This window comes from Cyrtonyx montezumae, unplaced genomic scaffold (assembly GCF_038088225.1).
Source record: "Cyrtonyx montezumae isolate F1298 unplaced genomic scaffold, pur_monq_1.0 scaffold_2, whole genome shotgun sequence".
In the NCBI taxonomy this organism is placed as follows: domain Eukaryota; kingdom Metazoa; phylum Chordata; class Aves; order Galliformes; family Odontophoridae; genus Cyrtonyx; species Cyrtonyx montezumae.
In genome coordinates this window covers 66,645,306-66,671,011 of record NW_027071936.1, presented here as the reverse complement: position 1 = coordinate 66,671,011, position 25,706 = coordinate 66,645,306, and the positions used below count along the sequence as shown (strand labels likewise).

The following is a 25,706-nucleotide window of genomic DNA, read 5'->3' as shown; positions in this document are numbered from 1 at the left end:
ATCTGTGCAGCTGCCAAGGGTGGAACCCTGCAGCTTAACACCTGCAAAACTCAGTGCCTCATCCATGGTTAAATCACGGCTCGCATTAATCGCATTACCACTGACCTTGCCTTTAATCAGCATGATTAACAGCACTGAACACAAAGGGTCACTGATAAGGATGAGGAAAGGGCTTTTTTTTTTTTTGCCCTAACTTACTGTGAAATCCACGGAACATCAGAGAGAGTTGGTAGAGCAAGAAACCTACAGATAAGGACAAGCAGACACTGCTAGGTGTCCTGCCCCAGGGTGGCTGCTGCCTGCCCTGCCAGCCCACGGTGCTGACAAAATAAACATAAGAAAAGGAAGCTGTTGCTCAATGCTTTGGGCAAATATTGTCCCATTTGTGATGTTTTCTGCCTATTCAGCCAGATTTGCCAAGCTGAACAGGAAGATGAAATGAACCAAGATAGGAAGGGTGGTTATTGCTGTGTGTATGACTGAGCAGGAAGCAAGATTTCTGGAAATCAGTTACTTCACTCATCAGTAAAAACTTGCCAAGAGCTGCTGCAGAAATGCTGCTTTAAATTCTCAAGAAAAAAGGATGGTGACTCAAAATTACACAAGCCTGTCCAAACAGCAGCCTTCGTATTTGGACAGAGCCTTCAACAATAAATTAAGACAAACACAGCACGGAGGAAAATGTACTTCACCTCTATGGCTCAAAGTTGTGAAGTTTTGCTATAGCTTTCTAATAACACTCACCTCTGGGCAGAAACCAATCACAGAAGATGTCAGTGTAGGAAAGAAATGTTTCAAATAGTTACAGGGCCAGAAGAAAATGGGGATGTAACAGAAATTCCTGTGAGGGCTTAATACTGAATGAATTACCACTCACTTGATTACAGTAACCATGCTCATATGCATAGTCTGTACTGCTGGCAAGAAAATACCATCAAAAAGTTCTCCTTTCAGCTCTGATATGATGACAGATGAAAATGGATTTCTTGGCTTGTTCACAGCCTTGATTATGTGTGACTGTATGATTCTGTACTCCTCATAAGGTATGTGTGACTGTACCCTTATCAGACAACCCATCCTCTCGTCCACTACATGCACAAGTGAGGTGTATACAGGAACAAGAAGTACTTACCACATCCTGGAGTCGACTTCATATCTGTAGAGGTCATCTGCTAACCTGTATTTGTTGGCACTGAATGCCTTGTAACCTCCGTGGATATAAATGGATCTTGTGTGAGGATCGTAAACACTACTGTGACCATACCCTCCTTGTACCAAAGCTCCACTTGTCTGCAAGATGCTCCACGTATTTGTGGCTGAGAAATGAAGGAAGAGAGTGACAAAACACGGTTAATTTACTTCTGTTAATAACCTATCAACAAATCTGATGGTGAAACAAATTGGGTTTCGCTTGGCTCAGAATTAGATACTGTCTCCACCATTTGACATCCGAAAATATTCTCCTTCAAGGAGTAAGTATGCTGTGAAGGATTATTGCTAAGTGTTTTTAACTAGACCAGAAACATCTCTTTTACAGTCATTTATTAAATTTTGCAGGCAAGCTAAGTAAATGAGAAATAAAAAGCACAGAAATAATATATTGCATTTCAGTGACATGAAAATGACAGCACTGTAGCTTGATTCGGAACCGTACACGAGCACTTTTATTTTAAATACTTAAGGCCAGGCAGCACAGAAGTCAAGTATGAATATGAAGAGCATTAGTTAAAAACTAACGTGTTCTCAGTCACTAAAATAACATTTGTTTGCTATGCTCCTTATGTGGTCAGCAGAACAAGGACATGCCTCCAGAGAGACATTTCAGAGCAGCTGCCTTAGGAGAGCTTCCTACATTTCTCTACTGCTAACACTGGAAATCTCTGGACACTCAAATCAGAGTTTGTACTGTTCCCCGAGACGTGGGACAAATGGGAGTCCAGAAAGTTATTCTCCTTTTCCCCTGAGGATTCAGTAATGACTGCTACAGAGGTTGGGATATCAAGTTATGTGGATACTTGTCTGAATTGTTACATCCATTCTTGTACTGGGAGGACACAAAAAGTCATTTTGAAAACGTTTGCTTTGCAAGAAAGAGAAAGGAAAATGAATTCAGATGTCTCATTTATCCTGCTTCGTCTCTCAATTACAGTTTTTTCATCTTTGGGACCCAATAAGCTGCATAAAGCTGGAAGTACACGGGTGTCTGCTCACTGAGCTACACAAACACTCAAAGCTGGACTGCATTTCTCCTAAGTACAAATCAAAGGAGAAGAACGCAGCCACCTTTGTCTTGCTATGTGGATATGGATCATCTCAGTAATTTCCAAACTAACGTTGAAACAAACAGTAGGTGGGGCCCAAACTCACCCAAGTTGTACTCCTGGACGTTGCTGATGTATCCATAAAGGGGACAGTGCCCAAAAATGACCAGCATGACCACACTCTCATCCTCCAAGGTGACGATGTGGGCAGAGTGGCCAACCACAGCGTACTGCTCCTTGGCTTTTGGTGCTGCCTGAGTCCAAGACTGCCTGGGAATGTTGAACACCCACAGCTGGCTGCTCACATTCCCCGTGGCATCTATTTTTCCACCATACATGTATATGTCATCCTAAAAGAAGTGAGATTTAAAATGAGCCCAATGAGTTTGGCCTTTAGGAAACAGCCTGGAAAAAAAAAAAGGCAGTCAAGATGGAAACTCCTCTGTGTCAGGAGATTCAAAACTGTCTCCCAGGTAAATATACTGGAAAAAAAAATAAACTAAGTACTTTTGGAATGAAGAGTTAGACAAGGTTTTATTAATCATTCTTCAAGAGTGAAGCTCCTGCACTCTTATCTAGTTCAATCTGTGGGTTTCTCCAGACCTCAGAGTGACTCATGAATCCAAAGGGTCCAGAGGAGCCCCATGCTGCTGCTGACAAGATGGTAAACTTGGAAAGGGGAGCTCTACTACTATGGCTGGTGCTGCCTGGGAAACTGCTAAAAAGCACTGCCTGTCACTGACAGTGAACCTACTACAGTGTCCAACTTCCAAGCAGTTATCCTCAGAATGCACACTGATAACTTGCAGCAAAGGATTTCCATCTTTCTCAGGTTGTTTTTCCAGTGTTCTGTTTGTGAATGGTGATGTCCAGAGCTTTTCAAGTTTTTTAAATTATGCTTTATATCAGCTTCCACTGTGATCAGCTACTTAACAATCCAAAACCAAGGATCAGTGAAGTGTTAGTTCACTTTATTCTCAAATGAATGGGCAAGTCAAAGACTTGGTCATTCTGCTCTCTGATAGCAAGACAGCGCAGGCGAGAAATTAGGTAAGAAATGGTCAAACCTCTTTATTACAGATGCTGGAAGGATAGCTTTGAGGCTTTATTGCAAAACAGACCCCCAAAATCCCTAATTCACCAGACTGTGCTTTGGACAACAGATCCCTCACAATCAGACCCTTGGGAGCTGACAATAATCACGTGGTCTACACAGAAGGTAAATGGGGAACCAGATGAAAAGTAAACCCCAGTCATCATGCACATCTCACAAGCACAGACAGTGAGAAGGAAATAATTCACCCACTGACCACTGTCAGCCTTAGAATCTCAGAGAAAAGTGGGAATGGAAGAACACACAAGCAAAGGCACTACAGCCTCCCAGGATCCCAGCCCAAGGATTCCCTGCAGTGCAAAGACTGCATTACTCGTGGATGAATCCTGGAAGAATAAAGGCTTCTCCCAAAGCAAAAGTGATCGATGGAAGGGGTGGGTGGGGTTGGGGTGAAAAGGGGGAAGCAGAACTGGGTGCTCTACCTGCAGCACAGAACGCACCTTATGTAACGCCAGCGAATGTCCGTATCTCATCTCTACTGAGTTCACAGTGCTGTTCAGTGGAAGCCATTCTTCAGAAATGAGATCATACCTGTCCAATAAAAATTGAAATGATTTCCTGAGAAGTTGCTATCACCTCGAGAAAATTCGTGCTTGCTCTTTCCAGAACGCGTTGGAAATTCTTTTAATTCACAAAAGCCTGATCAGGATTTCAGTATACACAAAGTATGCACACATGCTACTTATGGATTAAAAAAAATCCCATCAACCCTACTCAGCATCCACATCAGCATCCACATCTTGACTGGCTTTACCCTGAGTTTTCCTTCCCTGCAGAACCAAGAGCATCTTTGTGCTATGATAACTTACACCAGATGATCCATCCCAAAGAGCAGAAAAAGGTTACTCTAAGCCCAGGTAAATTCCAATTACTTGATGAAAATAAAACTGCCACTGTTAGAAGGCATTTTTAATTATGTCTTTGTCATTCAAGCATATTTTTTTCTGTAAACTAGAAATGATAAACCCTCTACCCTGAAAAATGGCCTCTGGCTTTTTAGATAAACGAATGAACTGTATTTGCCAGGCTTACAGCTGTGCAAGATAAAATAATCTCTGAGAAAGTTTTTAATGAAGGCACAGGTTATCTGTTGAAAAATCAGGCATGACTTTGAAAAAGTAAACCATGGATGTAATCAGCAACTATTATAGAATGTATACATTCGCAGCTGCCCTGTAACTCCTGCTAAATAAAACTTAGGTCAATGGAAGCAAAAAAACTCAGATTTTGCCTGGATCTCCCAAAATGCCATCAAGAGAAAGAATGAATGTGCTTTTATGGGGCATTCCAATGAGGAAATGCAATTATTATTTGGTATCATAGCTAAAGTTCAGTCTCCCAAACAGTCTGCATGAATGGCATTCCCAGTTTGGTATCCCATTCCCTAAACATCCACATCCCCAGGAATTCATTACAAGCACTGAAAGCACACGGACAGTATAAGGAAGGGCTAATAAAACAAAAGCAGAATTGCTCTCTTTGATTACAGGGCTAGATGCAATTTATAAGCCAGCCTGCAAAACATACAGTAAAAAGGTCAACACTGGTGTAAGCAGATGAACCAAAAACTCACAGAGCATCAGAAAAGTTATATTTTTCTTGTCCAAAATTGCCTACCTTATCAGCATTTTCCCACACCTCAGTGCTGAGTTTAAGTTTTTATTATTGTTATTTCCCCTTGGAGATGGAGCATAAGCCAACACACAGCATGTCAGACAGTGTTCTCTAAAAATAATTCTCAGATCTTGTGCTCAGACTCTGTAATTGGGGTTTATACTCACGCTAAAACCTTCTGAGAGTCAGAATGATTGAAGACATAGCCTCCAACAATCCACATTTTATTGTCGTGGATTACGGTCTTGTGAGATGCTCTAGGAAGTTTTGGAAGAGAGTATTCCTCACGGGTCCAAAACGACCGATTTGCAGGAACTGGAACTGAACAGCCAGGACCTAGGAAACAGTTTTAGAAGTTAAACAGGTTCTGCATTTCAGCTAGAGGTCACTATCCTGCACCATGGGTGACAAAGAGCGCGGCCAAGTGGCAGTTGTGCTCATCGGTGATGATCTGTGATGGATGTGGTACGAAAGGACTCCTGTGATGGAACTCTCAACCACAACCACATCCTAGAAGAGGATTCAGAAACAAAATGCAGACCCAGAGCAGGTAGAGGTGTCAGGAAGCAAAGCAGACCCCCAGCTCTGTTCTCTGCCCCTTTGATGGTGGGGACATGGTGCAAACCCCTTCCCACTCCACAACACAAGGCCATCTTTCTCCCAGCCCTTTTCTAGCTGCTGTGTGCCCTCAGAGGCCCCAACACTCGAGAGTCACAGAGCACTGTTTGCTGTCTTTCACTCCTTTTGTTCCTTCCCTTCCCAGTGTTACGTTTTTATGAGCTTTTATGAGTTTTTTATTTGCTCATTTCTTGTTTTATCTATATTTCTGTTGCTTTTAAATCAACTTTGCTGCCAGGGTTCCCTTCAGAGCTCCCCATGGAGTGGGACCCCATTAAGAACTATGAAAGAGGAGAGGTCAGAGAAACCACACAATACCCCAAGTTGGAGGGGACCCATAAGGATCACTGAGTCCAACTAGGGGACCCACAGGACTTCATCCACGCTTCAGATCCTCATAAAACAAACCAAGAAAAAAAGCAGCACACGATGGCCAATTTGGATCTTCCAGCTCCCTGAGGCTTAAAGGTTGTGGGTGGTTCAGTTTTGTTTATTTTTCTTGACTATTATTTTTAAGTTTTATTTCAATCTGATGCTTGCACACATCAAGTTGGCAACACTTTGCATGGTAGCACAGCTGCTAACAGGAACTTCTTCCCAATGATCTATTAGTAGGAAAAGCTGGATGGAAGCTTGACTTCGTTCCTAGTTAAAGCACAAGCAGTTGTCAAGAACAATCTCAAACACTTACAAGAACCATATATATATAAGACATGCTCTTAACAAGAGCTCCTCCATAATATTCACTTACCTTGCCAGCCTGCAGAGCAAACACATGCTTTAGTATCATTGAAGTTGCAAAACCCTCTCTCTGGTGCCCCACAGTCATCTGTGCAGTAGGGAATATCACAAGCTTCTCCCTTCCAGTATTTGGCACATTCACATTCAAGAGCATTGGTGCTGTTATTGAGCCTGCACTCTCCTCGGCCAGAGCAATTATTGGGACACATATTGAAACTGCAAACATCAGAGAAAGAAGGTTCATCAGTAATGAAACAGACTCCTCTTATTAACAAGTACAAGGGTGATGCTGAACATGAGTGAATAGAGCAGTTCAGTTGTTTTTTAATAAGCAAACTCAACAGGAATCATCCAGAGTTTGATGCAATGGACCTGCATACATTTGTTCTGCACCCATAATGTGCAGAGCTGCCTCACTTAATGAATTAAACCTCTGAAAAATAACCAGAGTGCCTTTTAGCCAGCTCTACTGCTAACAAATTGTCTCAAAATCCCAAACAGTAAGTGAAGAATTCCACTGGTGGTGTCTTGGCAATGAAGACTTAAGCTACTCACAATGCGATGCTGTTGTAGTATCTGTTTACACAACACCAAGATGAATCCCAAGCCAAAGATGTGTTTCTTCCTAATCATTTCTAATTCTATAACTTTTGCAATGTTAACTGGGGCAAAATCAGACACATTGAGGACTCAAAGTCTGAGACCTTATTTTTTCCTAACATCCAGTTTTCACTAGTCTCAGTGACTACCCAATAACTCAAGGACTACTACCCAGTATTCCCCCTGTCACACAACAGGTGGAATCACTGGCTTCAAGATCACGATTTCACAATATCTACCTCCACTAGTAACTCTAAAGACCATTCAAGCCAAAAGAAATAAACCTCCACTCTCCAAAAACATTAGGAGGAAATCTAGTAACCAGAACTCATAGATGAAAAACATCCAAAGCCATAGTTAGAGATGGTTTGAAATGATCATGAGAAGAGTTAGAGCAACATGAAGATGTTATAGAGGAACTTATGGAGGCAGATTACACTTGGGAGTGAACTTCATAGAATTTTAGAATGGTTTCAGTTGGAAGAGACCTTTGAAGACTGGGATGGCTACAGCTACAATTTCTCACGTAGAAACAGTGCAATGCTGACTGCTGGCAGTAGATGGTGTCGTGGTTTACACTATCAGCCAGCCTTTCAAAATGAACTGCTTCAGCTCCTGAGCTCCAAGCAACACAGCAAAAGCTCGTTTCTTTCTGGACACCCCACAGTTTTCAAACAGCTGATTATTCTGAGATGCTTAAAAAGGAGGAAAGCACCAAAACTGGCTTCAAAACTGAGTGACTCGCTTTACCCAGCTGCGACCAAGGACTCTGCAGCTGATTCCTTCTGAAGATATAGAGGTAAAACCTTCTTAAAGTTCCAGCCAAATTAAAGTGTAGCACATACATCCCTTGTATCTCTATGAGCATAGAATTCAATGTGCATGATCCCCATGAGAAGCAAGAAGTTCCATCTGCATTAGTAAGTGCACACTGAGATCATTTACTCAAAACCTCCTAAAAGCAGCCATGTACCCCAGAGATATCTTTAGAAGTTTACCAATGCAGGCAGAGAACAGAAAACACTCATCTATAATATTTAAAATACAAAACAAACAAAAATACCTAAATGGAACAAAACCATTCTAGAATAAGAAGTCAGATTCAGCAATTCAGTCCAAGGACTGAAGAAAAAGCAGTGCTCCATGGAAAACTGCTGGAGGATGCTCAGTAACAGGTCCCATCCAGTGTCCCAAGTGAAACACATCCTCAAATGCAAAAGCATTTCTGTGCAGAAGCATCTCTGCAAAATGCATAAGGACACACAGTGTATCAGTTCTGCCTGCCTGAATATGATCACATAAATCTAATAATATAAAATAAGGAGGATGATGTCTTTTCTGAGCAAACATTTGCCCACACTTAGAATTGGCAACTGAAGCTGACGTTGAGCACATTACAGTTATTAGCCAATGTAAGAGTATAATAAAGATAGAATCTAAATTCAAGTATCTGCTCGTAATTACATGCTTGAGTGGCAATTGTTTTTTCCAAGACAAGATTGAGGGGACGAAGAAACCTCCTTCTGCTCAACCCGCAACATTTATGTAATGTGCAAATCACTTTGGAGTGATACCACTTACTTATATGTGATGTTAAACCCTGTCAAATTATAAGCAGCATCACTGAAGAAATGCAGAAGAGCATATCCAGAAGTAGCTACAACTTCTGGTACCGTCTCGTTGCTGTCTTTCTCAGGAACAATAAGACCACTGCAAAAGAGGAAAGGAAAAAAATAAGGTTGAAATGAAACAAAAGGGAACAAAACATCAAGAGCAAACACAGCATGGATATCAGAATGAATAGAATAATGGAAACCAAAGGTATTTATTTGCATCTATTTGAAGTATCATGAATTTTCACGGGGCAGTTATTAGATAGGTTTTCTTCAACAGAACTCCTCAAACATTTGAAAAGAAAATCTACCAAGCTTGTGAGTACGCACACTCCAATGAACCCATTCCAAACGAACTAAGAGCCCACAAGACCCACTCAGAAAGATAAAACTACATTCCACAGGGACCAGTTTACAAAGCCCTCCTACATGTCTTAACTATCTGCTAAACAGAGGCCACGTTACCAACCAGAGAGTCCTGATAAATCCTAGGGCACTGAAAACAGCATTACCACTGCTGTCAGCATGCATGATTTCAGTATGAAAGAAGGAATGGTCAGCCATTCAACACTGCAGTGATAGAGGAAAGGCCTTGCTGGTTTTACCTCTGCTGCCCCATCAGTTACTGGTGCCTCCTGGGCTCTACGCTGTGAGAAGTCAGTACAGCCATCCTCACACACCACCTTCCTGCCACCTGCTGCTTTATAGAGCTCTATCTGACTCATCACATCCACGTTTCCCATCTTTCTGAACCCAAAAGGCTGTCATGTTCCTTATTAACATCTCATCCTCTGATTCACTGGCCAGGGAAGTGGACGTGTTCCCAACACTGAAGGTATGCAGAAGATGTGCCAACGAAGGACGTGGTGTAGTGATGGGACACGTTGATGGTTGGACTTGGTGTTCTTGAAGGTCTTTTCCAGCCTAGATGAGTCTATGATTCTACTCAAGTGGGCACAGCACAGGTTTATGGAATATACTGCCTAAACACCTGAAGTAAAACTGGAAAGAGTAAATGCCTCTTGAAAAAAATGAACCACTCACCATTTACCTATTGCACAAGTTTCCCTCTGAAAGGGAATGCTTATCTCTCTTTTAACAGAAGCCTGACACCCACAAAACAAAGTCAGTTCCTCCCTTACACAAGAGACAAGAGCAGTCATAACTTTGAAGTCTACTGAATCTTTTTAATCCTTTACCTAAGCAAAGTATATTGTCTACCACTGCCTGCTAATAGTTGGCTGTTATTTCTCTTACAAAGAACCTATTTCTCCCCAGTGTCTGTCCTGTTTCCACTGAAGGCCATGTGCAAACTTTTTGAAAGCAGAGCCTCCAACACTGCACAAACACGGGGTCCTGGAAAAGCAGGACCTGGCCTGTGCTCACGTCCTGCACATCCAAGGGCAACAGCAGCTAAAAGGGATGAAAGGAATTTTTCCCCTTAAAATATCTTATTTTTCTTCTTTTCAGAGCCATTCATAACAGGGGGCTTTGAAGATGGCTCCTGGCACAGGGTAAGTGCATTTCTGCACCTATGGAAAGAGCTCACAGCTATCCACAGCGACGCATTCACATCACCTGTGAAGCACTACTCGTGACCTGAATTTTTCTGTGCCCGTAACACAATACAATGATGTGCTTGAAGAATAGCAGACACCCAGTGATCCTTACTGAAGGCTTTTACAACGAGGGTTTTTTGCCCTATAAATGCCAGAGGCACGTTACCTATGTTAGGGTAAATATGCAGCCCTTCCTGCGCAGTCAGCTCACCGACCAACACTCATGCTTTGTTTTACCATCATGCCATAATAATGCTGTAAGCTCACCCCGTGTTTTGGCTAAACAACAGCAGCACGTTTGCAGAGATGTAGCTCAGTACATGTTTCCTTGTGAGAAGGCCAATTATTTTTCCCTTTCAGATCTCAAGGATGCAGGATTAAAAGGCACCGCTTTTTCCTATGTGCATCAGAGGCGCCTGCTTCGTTCTGAAATGTCACACTTCTGATCTGAAGATGATCTCTCCCAAAAGACCCTCTCCCCAAAATATCAAAGAACAAAAAGCCTAATAAACTTCTCTTTGCTATTTGCTTCATATATAGTTTTCCTTTGTAATGCAAACTGTAGGACAGCACGCCTCCACCTCGGGAAAACAGACATCTGAATATAATTCAGGGGAAGGCAAACTACAGCTCAGGGACCAAAGAGAAAACTCCTTTGTTCTGTTTTATTCTCCTTTGGTCTCATTCTCGCAGCACATATCTCTGATACGACGCAGCAATTCAGCTGGAAGGCCCTGCAGCAGGGAGAGCAAACACCAACCAAAGGACAGAACAAACAGCAGGAATGAAAGCAGACACTATCCCCCCTCAAAGCATCTTCTCTACCAAAATTAACACCAGGCCTAGATTGGCCATTTTCTCTCAGACATCTCACTTTGGGGATTTGCTTGGTAAGAAGGCAGGAACCTCCACGGTGTTAGTCTTCCTCATTCCTTCCTTCCTCACCTCTTTTTTTCTGCTTTCCTGAAGACAAAACAGCATGAGGGACATCCACTGTAAGCTGGTGGCATTTCCAAAGCACACACACAGCCAGACTTGGATAAGGAAAGCGATGCCAAATGAATGACCTGTGTGATTTATCCCACCTGCACGAGTTTAACACGTCCTGTCAGAGCACTGGTACAGGCTGCCCAGAGAGGGTGCAGAGCCTCCTTCTATGGAGATATTCAAGACCCATCTGGATGCTGACCCATGAGACTCATTGTAGGGATCTGCTTTAGCAGGGAGGTTGGACTCAGTGATCTCTTGATGTCCTTTCCAACCCCTGGCAAAAAAACCCTGTAGGCACAATCTGAATAACAGCTTAAGGGAAACCTCCCTTCAACTGCAATCCAGAATTTCTCAGGCTCTGGCCAAGATCACTCTATTTCACAATGCACTGCTTCCATTTATTTTTGAAAGCTGCAGACCATTTCGCAACCACCACTACTCCAAAGCAAATAAATACTCCTACTCAGCCGTGCTGCCCAATGACACTGCTGCTTAGAAGCTGTAAGGCAAGCCTCTGTTTTGGCCTGAAAATCTTCTCTTTGCTATGTGCTGGACTTGTGGAGTCAGCGAGAACAACAGCAGGGCTCCCAACTTTGCCACTGCCCCACACTGTGCCTCCATCTCTTTCCCTGCACCATACACCAATGGGAATCAGCTGAAATAAGGGCATCTCCTTGTGAAGCAGGATGAGGAGCGTGGATTCATCCCTTCTACCTGAGACAGAACCTGCCAGGAAAAAAGCCTCAGCAAGGAGCAAGATGTGCACGGTGCAGGGAGAATGCAGAATTCAGATCCCAGGGAAGCAGAAGGAGAAAGGGGACACCAAAAATTGGTGGCACATTGGCTTCTCCATCTCCCGACATGCAGTGCAAAATCATTCTTTTTCTTTTACCTGGGCACACACGTGCAAAACTGTGCCTTATTAAAGCACTCCCTGTGTCTCAGCCACGCTCGCAACAGCAAAAAACAAACGAGAATAAACAAACCCAAAATAGAAGTTACAGCAGATTAAAAATAAATCAGTGCCAAAAGAAAGCGGGGGAGGAGAATAAGGAAACAGATCTCATGTTTCTTTTCTTAAAGGAAAAGCTAGCGTGCTTGTGGCAAAGAGATGACTCCCAAAAGTGGGCTCCTCAGGAGACAAAGCTGTTGCAATACCAATCACCAAAAAAAAAAAAAAGTCCAATTGATTACTGAGAGCTGGCAACACCCAAAGAAAGCTATTTCTTGAAAGTACCTTCCCCGTTGCAATAAGGAGAGCAATAAGCACTGCTGCTGCAGCACCAACACAGGGCATGCAGCATCAGGGGCACTGAGGGATGTGGACACAGGGAGGTGGGCTGGGGATCACAGTGGCCTTTTCCACCCCAGAGACATTCAGATTGATCGAATCACACTTATTCAAAGCATCAGCTGCCTCACAGGCAGGTGTATGGGGTCACTGGCAGTGGGGAACATCGTGCAGCAGGTGAATTAATGCCTGCAAGCAATACAGCACAAGCCAACCGTGGGATGTGTGCAGGGTTTGCAGAGTGGGACAGGAAGGGGGACTGAGGACAAAGCAGAAGAAAGCACGAGTATTTACACGTGCTTGTGGCAGCAATACAAGTTATGATTAATGGCAAAGAAAGTGAGACTTGAGGGAGTGGAAGGAAAACAAATCCTAACACGGGAATGGGAAGGAGCGGGGTCAGAGACAGAAGATGAAGGATGCACAGTGAAGGATGAACAGTGAAGAACAGGAAGTTTCTAACTAAAGTGCTGTGGGAAGTGGAACCAAGAGCTCTCATGGGACCACACTGGCTCCGGTATGAGGTCCCCAGCATAAAATACACTGGAGCACGTTCAGCAATGACCACTCTGATGGCCAGGAGCCAAGCAGATGAGGAATCATCGAATGCTTGGGGTGGAAGGGACCTGCTTGGGGTGGAAGGGATCATCCAGTTCCAACCCCCTGCTGCAGACAGAGCTACCAAGCACTAAATCAGGCTAGATCAGACTGCCCAGGGCCCCATCCAACCTTGCCAGGCTTTGGGTTAGGGCTCAGCTCAGAGCCTTGAATGTCCCTTCCAACCCAATCACCCCAAGTTCTGTCTCGAGTTGGGCTTGGCACTGCCACATTTGCCCAGAAGCAGCCAGAGGAAAAAGACTGCTCCTGTGTGCTGAGGGCAGGGCAGCAATGGCTGTGGGGCAGCCTGTGCCATCTGTCAGCACTGTCACTGTGACCATCCATCTGTGCCCGACCCCACGGCGAGGTGCCAAAGGTCTTGCAGAAAGAGGTCGTTGTGAGCAGGAAGAACACAGCACCAGCCCGAAACGAAGGTAAATGCACAAGAGCAGCTCCAGTAAACGTTTAACATGGAGTCAAGTGAAAAATAACAGCAACGAACTCCATAGGCAATGAGTGTGCTTCATCTGCTTCAGTTTTCTCCATTCTGTGCTGATGAGCACGCCAGATTTTTATCAGCTCCCTGCTCCTTTCTTGTGTCTTTGAAGCTAAATATTTAAGCACTATTACGTTGTCTATGACTGCAAGTATAAACCAGCAAATGTATTTTGAATTATGCTTCACAGAAGCAAAGCTTAGCATACAGGACAGGACCACCCCATGCACTCAGGCTACAAGGAATTTAGTTCATGCAGATACACTGTGTAAATGTTAGAGATCGGGTTAGAGAAGTTTCTCTCTTGTAGTTAAAGTGGATAAAACTGACTTCAATTGTTTCATAATCCTGTGCTGAAGATTTCCAGGACGGATACCTTGTTTTAAACAAATGTAGGTGAACACCAGAAGGTCGAGAAAATTAAAGGGGAGCAGAGAAGGAAGGAAGGGTTAAAAAAAAAATCTGAGCTTTGGAGAATTCTGGGAGGAATTTACAGTGTTTACCAACAAACTCAGAAAGCTGACAGTGCCCAAAGGTACAAAGCTCAATCTCTCAAGTCCTCCTCCCGCACGGTGCAAAAATAGTGAAGAGTAAAATATGGCTTTGGTTAATGTTAAAATTTAATAAGAGCCAAGAAAATAAATAAAATATGAATGCTGCCTGGGAAATCGTAGAGCATTTATTTTTGTACTGGAGAAAAGTATTCTTCGACAGACGCCTTTGTCGCACTTCATCAAAATTAGAAGCATCTGCTGTATCCTGAACTTGGTTTAGTGAACAACACTGCACAGTACTAATGAAGATGAAACTCAAATGTCATCTAAAGAAGCAATTAGAAAGAAAAAAAAGGAATTTTCTTTCCTACCTCAAAAATGTTATTGTATTAAGCTCACGCCTGCTTGTCCTCAGGCACAGACTTCCCAGTGATTTAGAGATGATTTTCAAGTCTGAACCGTAATTGTTCATGCTATGAACTACTTATAACCTCAATTTAAAAAGCCTATTAATTTTTGGAAAACACACCAGGAACTGCAGGCACAAATCACGATCATTTCACCTTTTCAACAGCGTATTAAAAATTACCTCGATTAGAGCACAATGACTATGAGTCAAGATGACATTTCTTCCTCTTCATGCATATCAATTGAGCATATGAGACCAGGAGAGGGCTTCCAGGTTCTTTTTAGAAGAGAGGTGGCTTCCTCTTCTCTTCAAATGGAGAGAGACTGCCCTAACACTGTCTGCATGCCCTTCTTTGACCTCAGGTAAAAGCTTGGAGGTTTGTAGGTTGACCTACCACTGCTTTTTCTGGACATCAAGATGCTGTTCTGTAGGAACTTCTGCCTTGTGTCAGCATGGACACGCTACAAACTGAACTTAAGACACAGTTACACCTGAGGAACGGGGCAGTTTTATGTTTCTGAAGGAGCCAGCACACCAAATCACCCCCAAGTTCAACCAGATGACAGTAACTGTGCCTAAAATAATCAGGATTTGGAAGTGAAAAACTAACACATGCCACAGTGTAGTAACATGATCTGTTCATTGTAAAAGCAAAAACAACTCCATAATTGTTTATGTTGCCGATGACTGCACAAAAGAACACTGTATGTGCTGTACTGGCAGTATTATATATTTAGGTTACTGGAACATACTTGTGCTGCTAAAAGCCACATCTGATTCAGGCTCCAAGTTAAAGAAATAGCACTGCTTACAGTTAAGACTCCTAGCAAGTGAACTCACCTAAAAGCTGCCAGTAAAGGAGCATAAATCGAGTCTCCATCATACACATATAAGTGGTCCCAACTGCATTCTGTGGCAAAGTGATTGAATCGAAGCCTCAGGATTGTGTTTGGCCTGTAAGAAAAAAAAAACAACAATTAATAGATTTGGAATTAGCCACTCCAAACATGGCAAAGCCCTTCCAACAAGCTCCTGCAGTGTGAAGCTCCCCTCTAAACAAGGCTGAAACTGTGTTGCTTGGTATAAATGTAAATGCATCAAATGTGTCATGGCTTTCATTTTCAGCGTGCAGACTCCACTGTTATTAAGGAACAGATTCTTTACAGATAGAAAAACAACTGTGTCCTTAAATCTTCCCCCACCACCAAGGGAAGAAATTGAAGAGCAGGCACAACCAGCCCCCTGCTCTTTACCTCTAATGATAGGGCTCTGCAGGGGTAAGTAAAGGAAATCTGCACGTACAATACATGTAAAGTATCACAGCCTTCATTAAACAACCCTCTTTTTCTTCTTCAAGTGATTTTCTGAAGATTGGCACGATTGTGATGGACTATTTAGATGCCTGGGAGCTGGCAGAAAGCTTTCTTCTATAAATTTATCAACCTATTACTTCTGCAGGATCGTGAAAGGCTGTCTTGAAAGAAGTCCTTCTGAACTGGAAATCAGAAACACAAGAGTAGTGAAGTGCAGGCACAAGCTGCCCAGAGAGTGGTGGATGTCCTATCTTGGAGACACCCAAGGTCAGGCAGGATGGGGCTCTGAGCACCTGATGGAGCTGTGGGTGCCCGTGCCCGCTGCAGGGAGTGGGAGCAGATGGTATTAAAGGTTCTCTTCCAACTCAAACCATTCAATGATTCAACGTAGAGATGTGAGATGTATCAGCAGGAAAAATGGTTTACTCAGTGAGGAGGTGGAAGAGTAGCTCAGATACCAAAACTCACCAGTGCTCCTTCTATTCAGTGCACAAAAAATGCCCACAAAGCTGTAACCATGCAAGGAACATTTAGATACCATTAGTTTCACATCTCACACGCAAAGATAAATCTAAAGAGATTCCCTCCAGAGCCACAGCAGAAACCTAATTAACGCTCAGCTCAGGGAGGGTGGAAACCCCACCAGCTTTGTGCTTGGACCTGAGATGAAAGGCAGTGAATCCACAGCCACGCTGCCTCTTCCCACCCATGGTTGCTAAAGGATAGATGAAAGTGTTTAGGATCTCTCAACAGCATACTGCCCTTGGATTCAAATGAAATGGCCATTCATCCTAATCAAAGAAATTAATACAATGTCAGATTGCCATCGAGTCCTTCTTTCTAACAGAAGAGGAATTCTTCAGGGAATTATTCTGCAAAAGAATGATTTCTGGTAGGCACGCTGATCTTCTCCACGCCTTTGGAAGAAGAGTGGCAGGTATAACTTGAGGATAACACACAAAAAGTACAGAGAGTGCTCGTCGTTTCAAAACAAAGCTCTCTAAGAAATTGTAGGGGGTTTGCTTCTATTTTAATGGCGTGACAGCTGAGAGAAGCACGGGATCCTTAACCAATAAAAGGTTTAGACCAAGAACAAAAAGAAAGAATACCTACAGTGCAGCTAGCAACTCATTAACAGAGAGCACTCATTTGAAGAGCTGCAAGGCACGGGGCTACAGGCTCGGCCTCAGATGGGTTCCTTGGGCTGGATCACATCTGCCTTGCCTGTGCTCTGGGGAGGAGTGAGCAGCACACACACCAGCCAAGAGTCAGGAGCAGTGTGAAAAGGAAACGTGTGCTGTAAGGAGCACGTGGCTTCCTTTACAGCTGACTGTATCTGGTGTCTCCAGTTGCTTATTTAGCTTGTGCCTTTACTTGCTAACCTCAAACGCCCTCTACATACCAGTGTGCTAGCAGCGAGGTGAAGGCACTTAGCAGAACTTAACAGCTCTGCAGATGCTGTTTTCCAAGTCCAGATCTCTCTGGGAACGTCACACTTGGCAGAGAGCTTGGGCTATTTTCACAGGGGTGCATATTTCAGCTGTTTCAATCAGCGTGGTCTTTCTGTCCATCTGACAGCAGGGTACAAACAACCAGAAGCAGGAAAAGGACATCTTCCTGAATGCCTGGCTACAAAAGAAGGCACATTTCTCACTTCAAGCCTCACAATGTGGTAGCTTTCCAAGGAGCCTCTCGGGACCAGCAGAGGCTGAAGGAGTGGTTGTGGTGACATTATCAAGGACCTGTGAGAAGCATTTCTGTTCTGATAAGAACAGCAGACAAATTATCCTCTAAAGGAAAAAAATAAAGAAGAAGAAGCTCTGAGGGTTATGTCAACTGCAGTGGAATTGCTGAGGCTGCTTTGTCTGTAATATCCTTTAAAAACATTTGTTCACTTGTAATTTCAAACCTTATGCAGTTGCATTTTTACTACCTGCAAAAATTAAGAGGTGTTGCCATGGAGGGCATCTCACTGGGAGCTTAACCACATCAGAACACTGGGCTCCTCCCAGTTAACAGCTGCTGGTGGGTCCCCAGTGGCAGTGCTCTCTGGAACAGCTTTGGCCCTTACATACCTAAGCTCCCAACGCATTCAAAGGTAAATCAGTCATCCAAAATAAATGTCTGGAGTGGATGAAATGAATACCATTCTACCTCCACCCACCAGGCATCCTGAAGAAAGAGGAGACTAAAGAAAAACATGCCCTGGTCTTTTATTAAGTTCTAAGCGTTCAAGATGCTGAGAGACCTCAGAATAAAAGGTGTTTAATGCAAATGGAGTAGTTTGTGCTCTCACAAGACGGGATCCTATCCACAAAGCACTCTGCTTTTAGAGTCAGGGAATGGTATGGAATGTGATCTAGGAAACAGCTGTAAATGTAGGGCATCATAACTGACCAAACAAAGCTTTACAGACTTCACAGATCGATTACTGTCCTGGTACTGTGGAAGACACCCTTCAACAGGTCATCTGTTGTACCATGCAACAGGTGACAGTCAGAGGGTACACACTAAAGGGGATACAACTAAAACTTCTGCAAGAAGCTTCCAGTGAAGACTGGAAACAATCTCAAAGATGAAATATACAGCAAGAGGGAAATGAAGGGAGAGGTCTAAGGGACTCTTCTCAGTTCAGAAGATCTTTGCAAAGAAGGTCATTCTGAAGTTCATGTTAAGAAATATATATTCTGTGATCTCAAGTGCAGCATTACATAAACTGTCTCTTCATGAGCTCTCATGCTGCCCAAAGGTGAACATGGACTGAATCTCATTCATCTGAATGGCCCACTGCAATGATGCCTGAGTAAGTATCAAACCTTCATTTATTTAGACTGGTGCATTTATTCTGATCTTCCACGTGGTTTCCAAGTGAAGTAAATTTTACATCAGAAAGCCACAATTTCACATAGCTTGTACAAACAAACAAACAAACAAAAAAAAAACAACAATAAAGCAACAACCAAACAATAAAACCAACCCACTTTCCAAGAACAACTATAAGTGTTTCCCTGTGTACTTTTAGGAATTCAAACAAACAAAGGATTGTGAGATCTAAAAACATAAGCAACACTGTTTGCAAGCAAACTTGTTGACTATACTCACCTTCCCTCAATTAGCCAGGTGCATTTTGTTTTGTATTTGTAGTTCCCAGGCCCATCCGTTACGTACCCTGAAGGTTCAGTGAGTCTGTAAACAAAAAATAATAAAGACAAGCATTAGTCTTCAAAGTTACAACATTCATAAAGGATATCCTGAATTCAGAAGATCCGTTGGCTAGGTTTGCACCTACTGAAGGGCCACTAAAAACAATGCAACGTGAATCAATTGGGATTTTCCTGTTCAAGTCTGTGGACATGCTTCCTGATGACTGGATACTTGGAGAACCAGTCAGGAGTGCTGGTTTTTCTACCAGAAAAGCCTAACATACAGACTAACACGACACAGACAGTCAAAGGAATTCAAAATGTGAATGATAAAATTATCTGTAAATGATTCCTATTTACATCAACTACTGAATGCTTGCAATAAGTCCGAATGAAGTCTCTGGCACAAGCTTTTGATCACTCTGTGTTTGACAGCTTCATTTGTCCAGAGGCTGTGTGGGATGACCAAGGAAGAAGCCACAAACCCATCCTGGAGCTCAGGAAAAGCATACTTCAGAACTGAGCTTAACCTGCAACTGGAAAAAGTGAGCAAAGACATGCAAAGGTTGCTTTCACATCCTCATCACTCGGACTGGAAATTTAACAGCCAAACACACATATACAGCAACACAAAATGAATCACATAATCACTAAGGTTGGAAAAGACCACTAAGACTCCCAAGGCCAACCCCAACCTGTCCCCACCGTGACCCTCAGTGATCTTCACAGTTCTTGGATGCCCCCAGGGATGGTGACTCCACCACTCCCTGGGCAGCCTGTGCTGGTGCCTGACTGCTCTTTCAGAGAATAAATGTTTCCTGATATCCAACCTGAACCTCCATTGAAGGTAGCAACGTACTGGCTGTGGCTATGACTTCACCATTTTCTCCAAAGATCACAGGCAACCAAGAGGACAACGAAGCATCCAGTTGGAGTTAGAGACAGAAGGTTCTCCATACCACTTGTGTTCCCAAAAGCCAGGTACTGAGATCCTTCATCTTCTGCCTCAGTGCAGACACCCATGAGCTGACGACAAAACCAAGAGCCACGCTCCCAGCCCACAGAAATAAATCACAACTTCCAGACCGCTTTCACAACATGCTCAAGTGAAGCAAAACCCATTGCAAATAAATTCCCTGGAAAAGATGAAGAGAAATGGAGGCAGTGTCTGAAGATGCCTCACCACCACATGTTGGCAGAGTACTGGCACTGGAGGAGGATTCCTACCCAGGGAGGTTACACACCCCATCACCAACACGGCCGTAGTGGATCAAAGCCTGCTGGCAAATCCCACCTGTCCTACTTCCAACAGCTTCAGTCAGACAAAAACACACTGAAAAATCAAATTTGGAAGAAAAACGAAGGAAGGAACCAACATCAGAAGCTTCTAGAAATGATATTTTGGTATCTTTAGCGTGATCTCTTCCTGGTGATCTGTTAATGTTATCACCTAAGGTTTCTACAATATCTTGACTGAGCCAAAATTATTGTCCAGAGTCCTTTCTGTAGAATGGCTTTAGGTTTACACAAGATTCATTTCCAATCCTAATTAAATAATAATAATCATCACCATCATCATCATCACAACTCAACAAACAACAGTTTTTTTTCCTCCATATTGGTTTAATACAGCACTTCTCAACCCCAGACATTCAGCTGGACATTGTTAAGAGCCAGAACTGCCGTACTGCAAGAGATCTACATATAGGCAACAGAAGAAATAATTCTGGTGTTCAGGAGCCCAGGAAGCATCTGCACCCTCCATGGATATGATTATATAGGTGCTTGTATCTGTGTGTACATCTATACAGACACACACACACACACAAATACACACTGCATTTTTAAGGCTTCAGCATCTTTGAAAATCTGAAGTAGTTATCTACTGGCACGGAATTGGCAAAACCAGATGGAAATTCCTCACTGTAGAAAATAGCATTTAGTCCTTTTATAATATCTAATAACTGTGGAAAGGTAGGAATGAGACCATGTCGGTGCTTCAGTGCTGACAGCACTCTGCACGCAACCAAGAGCAAACAGTTGCTGGAAACCTGAGCTGGAAAACAACCTTATGCAACCTGCCAAGCTCTCAAAAAGCCTCAGCTCGGAAAACTCCTTCAACAACTTTCTCTGGCAACAAATTATTAAATCATTCACTGCTGAGACGCCTTTCGAGAGCAACGCTGCAAGAAAACAACCCTTAAACCCTGGCTGTGTCTGATCTCAGAGCGTTTCAACATCCACACAATTTAAGATCACATGACAGCAGAGCAAAAACAAAACACAGGATTTAGTTAAAAATAAATAAATAAAATAACCCATCCTATTTCTTTGATAGGCTGTTAAATGCTTAGCCTGTAAGTTCCTCAGGTTGCTAAGCTTTAGAAGCTGCTGCCACTACAGACAACTGAAGGACATTAGATAATAATAATAAAAACATCAGTTCAGGCCTCCAAAAGGAGAAGAAATTGGTGTAATACTCTCATTGCTGGGAAGGGTAGGATGCTAGAGAAACGCGGGCAGTGACACGCTCCAAGACAGACAGAAACAAAAACTAAGCAGTACAAGCAAAGGAATGCTGGGATTTTATCTTTATATTCAATAAAGGAAGCTAAACTGATCTCCAGCTCTAGTTAAAAAAGCAAACAAATCCCATTCCCCTGCACGTGTTGCTGCCTCGCTCAGGGCCACTGCACAGCCCAGGCACTGGTTTGGTTTCATCTCTGAAAAAAGGCTCAGAAAGGGAATGGGAGGAAAAGCACTCCAGGTGCAAAGCAGTTGAGCATGGGACATCTTCATGATGCTCGCAGGGTAATGCCTATAGGGCTGCTCTCAGGATATATACAAAAAGCCCTCGTATACCCATGTAACCTTCTGCCAATGCCATTGGGGTCTGAGGTCTTTTACCCCACTACATGCTACACGTGTGAAATCTTGGGATCTTCGAGGTCTTTTCCATCCTCTGTGATATTCTCAAGGCCAACCCCAACACATCCCCACCACACCAGGTGATCACGTCCCTCAGTGCCACATCCCCACGGCTGATACACTACAGTCAGGATTCCCAATGCCTCCAGCATGGACTTGGGAGGAGAAGGATGTATTTCCTCCATAGGGACTGCTTGGAGAAGAGCTATAGTAGCTGTGCTCAAGGAAGTGTTACGGAGAGGATACGATTCTTGAGGCTGATCAGCCTGGGTAAATGTGAAACTAACTCAGTGCAAAGCAGCAAAGTCCTTTAGGTGTTCTCTGTGATGTGTGAGCATACGTGGACACGGTGGAAAAACACACGCAACGCAAAGACAGCAAAGCACAGATAGAGCAGTGAACTCCCACAGGGCAACGACACCGACTTGAGAACAACCACAGTGGAAAAATTCCTGCACGTTTCTGGTTAAAAAACCCAAGATTTTAAAACAGATGCCAATTCTAACGTGCACACAGACACTACCAAAGGGCTGCTACCACTCCTTACAGCTGATGTAAATCCCTCACTGATTTTCACCCAGGCGTAGCAGAGAAATCCTTTTGCCTTAATAACATCAGCAATTCTAGACATGAGTATTTGTTAAATACAAATTACTGTACACCAACCAAGTCCCTACAGAGCCATGAACTGCACAGTGAGGTGAAGACTCAAAGCTGCTTTCTAATTGCCATCTAATAAATATAAACAGCGAAGCACGAAGAGTCGCAAGCTCTTTGGAGTTTGTAACTTAGGAGTAAACCATTTGTTGAGGTCGTTCATAGAATCACAGCTGGAAAGGACCCATGAGGATCAACGAGTCCAACTCCTGACTCCACACAGGACCACTCGAGTGGTCTATATTCCTTCCAATACACCACAACTGCATGCTGGCAGTGAGATGTTTTATATATCTCACTTTGCCCGAGATTCTCAGTGGATCTCATTGGTTTCTATTGCTTACAACGTAACAGAGCAACTCCAGCATTCCCACCAGAGCCCTTCTGCTGAAAACAGAAAACAAAACCATCCCCAAAACCAACTGTTCATCCTAATTTTGAAGTTGCTAAAACCAGAGACTGATGCACACAAGGAGTTTTCCTCCTCCCTCCCCTCTTGTCTCCTAGAATGCCACAATTAGAAGCCATTGTTTTGGGTAAATTTAAAGTCCCATCCAATAAAGAGAGAGCTGTTACAGCCTATTACAGAACAATGGCATTCCACCCTAAATTGATGAACAACTTTGCTTTGTTCGTTTTCTAAAAGAATACCATGAAAACACAAAAACCACACACTGGTTTCCTACACAGTGCATAGGCATGGAAAGCAATTAGCCACACGCAAGATGAAATAAAGAAGGAAACAACATCTATGCATGTATTTCATGAATTTCTAATGCCTATCACCGCAGGTACAGCTCAAGCTGAGCCACTCTTCTGTGCCAGGTCTCACACAGAATGCCTTGCTTCAAAAAAACAGCGACTGATACAGTTAATTTAAGACAGGCAACACAGTTTCTTCAAAGGCGAGGTTACCTCTGCCCTTCTGTGGGACATTTCTAAGATACGAGAGGTGATTTCCTGGCTGCTGATCAGAGAGAAGGGCAGAGCCTGAAAAAGCCCAGCAAGGTCAGAGAGGAGGGTCAGAGAAATTACAGCAGGTGAAACGTATCCCCACAGCCACTGATGCTAAATCCCTTTGTTAATGAAATATCTGCCTCAATCCAACAAGATGCTCAGCTCGAAACAAGCTTGAGTCCATGCCTGCAGCCTAGCAGAAAAAGCTCCAAAAGGCTTAAAAATCATTAAGTTGTCAAGCTAAAAACCAAGTTATTTTCCAACTTTACCCCTCTACAGTTGGCAACAGGATTCTGTTCCTGACTTCTGCTCTTCTGCTGGCACTAAAAATGAATTACCCCAAAGCTGCCCCGTTTTAGGCTGGTGCTGCTGCCCCTGGCCTGCTGTCAGCATCAGGGCTGATCTCAAACTGGGTCCCCTCCTCAGCCCAAATAAACCAAGCCTGCAGCTCCTCCCAGCTGTCTCACTAATCCCTTCAAGTTTTCTGTGTCCTACCAGCTCTGCTGTCAGGCAGGGGAAGGAACTGCAAAGATATTTCATTTAAAAATGCACTTCAACCCCTCTTTATGGAAGAAACTTGTTTCCTCTCTTACTTACACCTTCCATTTGCAGGCTAAGGAAATTATATCCACAAACAAATTGCATAACGAGACATCAAGTCATCATTCAAGACAGTAGAAACAACAAAGCAAAAGCTGATTTCCCTCCTCCAATGTCAATCCAAGCACTGAAAATCCATGCCAGATCCCAAAAGACATCACTGCTTCCCCACTGTCACCCAAGCACAGGTTATGGATGCTGCAATAACAATGACATTATGAACATTCTGTAGCCCCACCTGATGTTCTAGCTCCTAAATTGGTCCAGCAATTAAAGTCAAATTGAGGTCATCTCATGTTTTGATTCGTATCTGTATTTCCTATCCTTCTACCTTTATTTCCAGCCCCATCTCAGACAGCACACGCCATGGCTCTGTTCAGTGCACGAGCTCGGGTCTCTGCTGGCTCAAACATCCAAGCTGCAGTGTAAATCTGAATCTTATCCAGTAAATTCTCCCCATTCAAACTGATTGAGGGAAAAAATAAACAGTAACATCAGTGTTGCCCTGAAGAATCCTCTTCTTTATACAAGCAGTGCTTTGGAGGTGCAGATTTCTCTGCTATCACTATTATCCAGACACCCATCTCTGCCTCCACAGCTCAACACCAACCATTCAGCAGTATCGTGATCCCAATCTTGACTCAGTGCTTGTTTTCAAAACACTCTCTCCAGTGCTTATATTATATGTGGAAATATTTCCATGTTGAAAAGCCACTTGGATTCCTCCCTTCGAAGCCAACCTTCGCCCAGCTCCTGTACCTGAGATGAGAGCCGTGCAGGCTGTGTTGGCTCCAGCAGTTGTCTATGAAGCTGGTCTAACAGTTGCTCCATGCTTTCCCCATCTGTTCACAAACCCATTTATTGGCTCTTGGCCTACTTCTTTGAAATGAAGATAATTTAGCTGCGAGCGTTCATGCTGCCTGGAACAACTCAACTCCCATCGCTCACCGGTAGGCCTGGAGGCTGCTGGATTGTAGCAGTAACAAATAGAGCTGGTGCATCACACAGCATCTAACTTGGCAGCAGGAAAGGAAGAGAACCATCCCTCTTTCACTTGCACACAACCACAGAACGAATCCTTACACAGCCTTTGGCCAAGAGCTCTAGCAAGCCATCTCACCCTGCACTAATTGCTTCAGCAGCACCCCAAACTGAGCTCCCTGTTAGACTGAAGTACAGAGAAAGGGCTTTACTCAAGGAGAATCATCAAAAGCTGACAATGAAAGAGCTCCTGAGCCAGACAGGTCCCTTCAAGGACTGCCACTGGATGATCAAACACATTCACTGCATGATCTGAGATCCTGCCTGGCTTCATGTAATACACAAGGTATCCAATGCAAGCTAAGGGGGTGAGGGAAGAATCACAGAACCATTCAGGTTGGAAAAGACCTCTAAGATCCCCAAGCCCAACCCATCCCACCATGCCCATAGCCACATCCCTCAGTGCCACATCCCCACTGTTCTGCAACACCCCCAGGGAGGTGCTCATACATTCAAGAGCTCTAACTTGTGTAAGGGTAAAATACAACCAGTGCAATTTGGAAAAAAAAAGAATAAAAGAAAAAAAAAGAAAAAAGAAACAAATCAATGCATACATTTGGTCCATACAGAATTTTAAACCAAGTTATGATGTCTACAGAAACTAGTCAAGATCTTGCTACCTTGAAGGCTTAAGGAAACACAAAATATTATGTTCCAGATGAGCTGTTTT

General features: G+C 43.4%; 1 protein-coding gene across 2 annotated transcripts in view; it reads right to left on the bottom strand.

The window, feature by feature from the left end:
* The window catches only part of ATRN (attractin), a 131,178-nt gene that overhangs the window by 83,860 nt on the left and 21,612 nt on the right, over window positions 1-25,706 (bottom strand). For both annotated transcript variants that reach the window (XM_065735982.1, XM_065735983.1), the window contains exons 2-9: window positions 18,813-18,896; window positions 15,238-15,351; window positions 8,530-8,658; window positions 6,359-6,564; window positions 5,157-5,325; window positions 3,816-3,906; window positions 2,368-2,611; window positions 1,133-1,316 (exon numbers count right to left, since the gene is read on the bottom strand). In XM_065735982.1, the coding sequence (XP_065592054.1) occupies window positions 1,133-1,316; window positions 2,368-2,611; window positions 3,816-3,906; window positions 5,157-5,325; window positions 6,359-6,564; window positions 8,530-8,658; window positions 15,238-15,351; window positions 18,813-18,896 (1,221 nt within the window). The remainder of the gene's footprint in view (window positions 1-1,132; window positions 1,317-2,367; window positions 2,612-3,815; window positions 3,907-5,156; window positions 5,326-6,358; window positions 6,565-8,529; window positions 8,659-15,237; window positions 15,352-18,812; window positions 18,897-25,706) is intronic.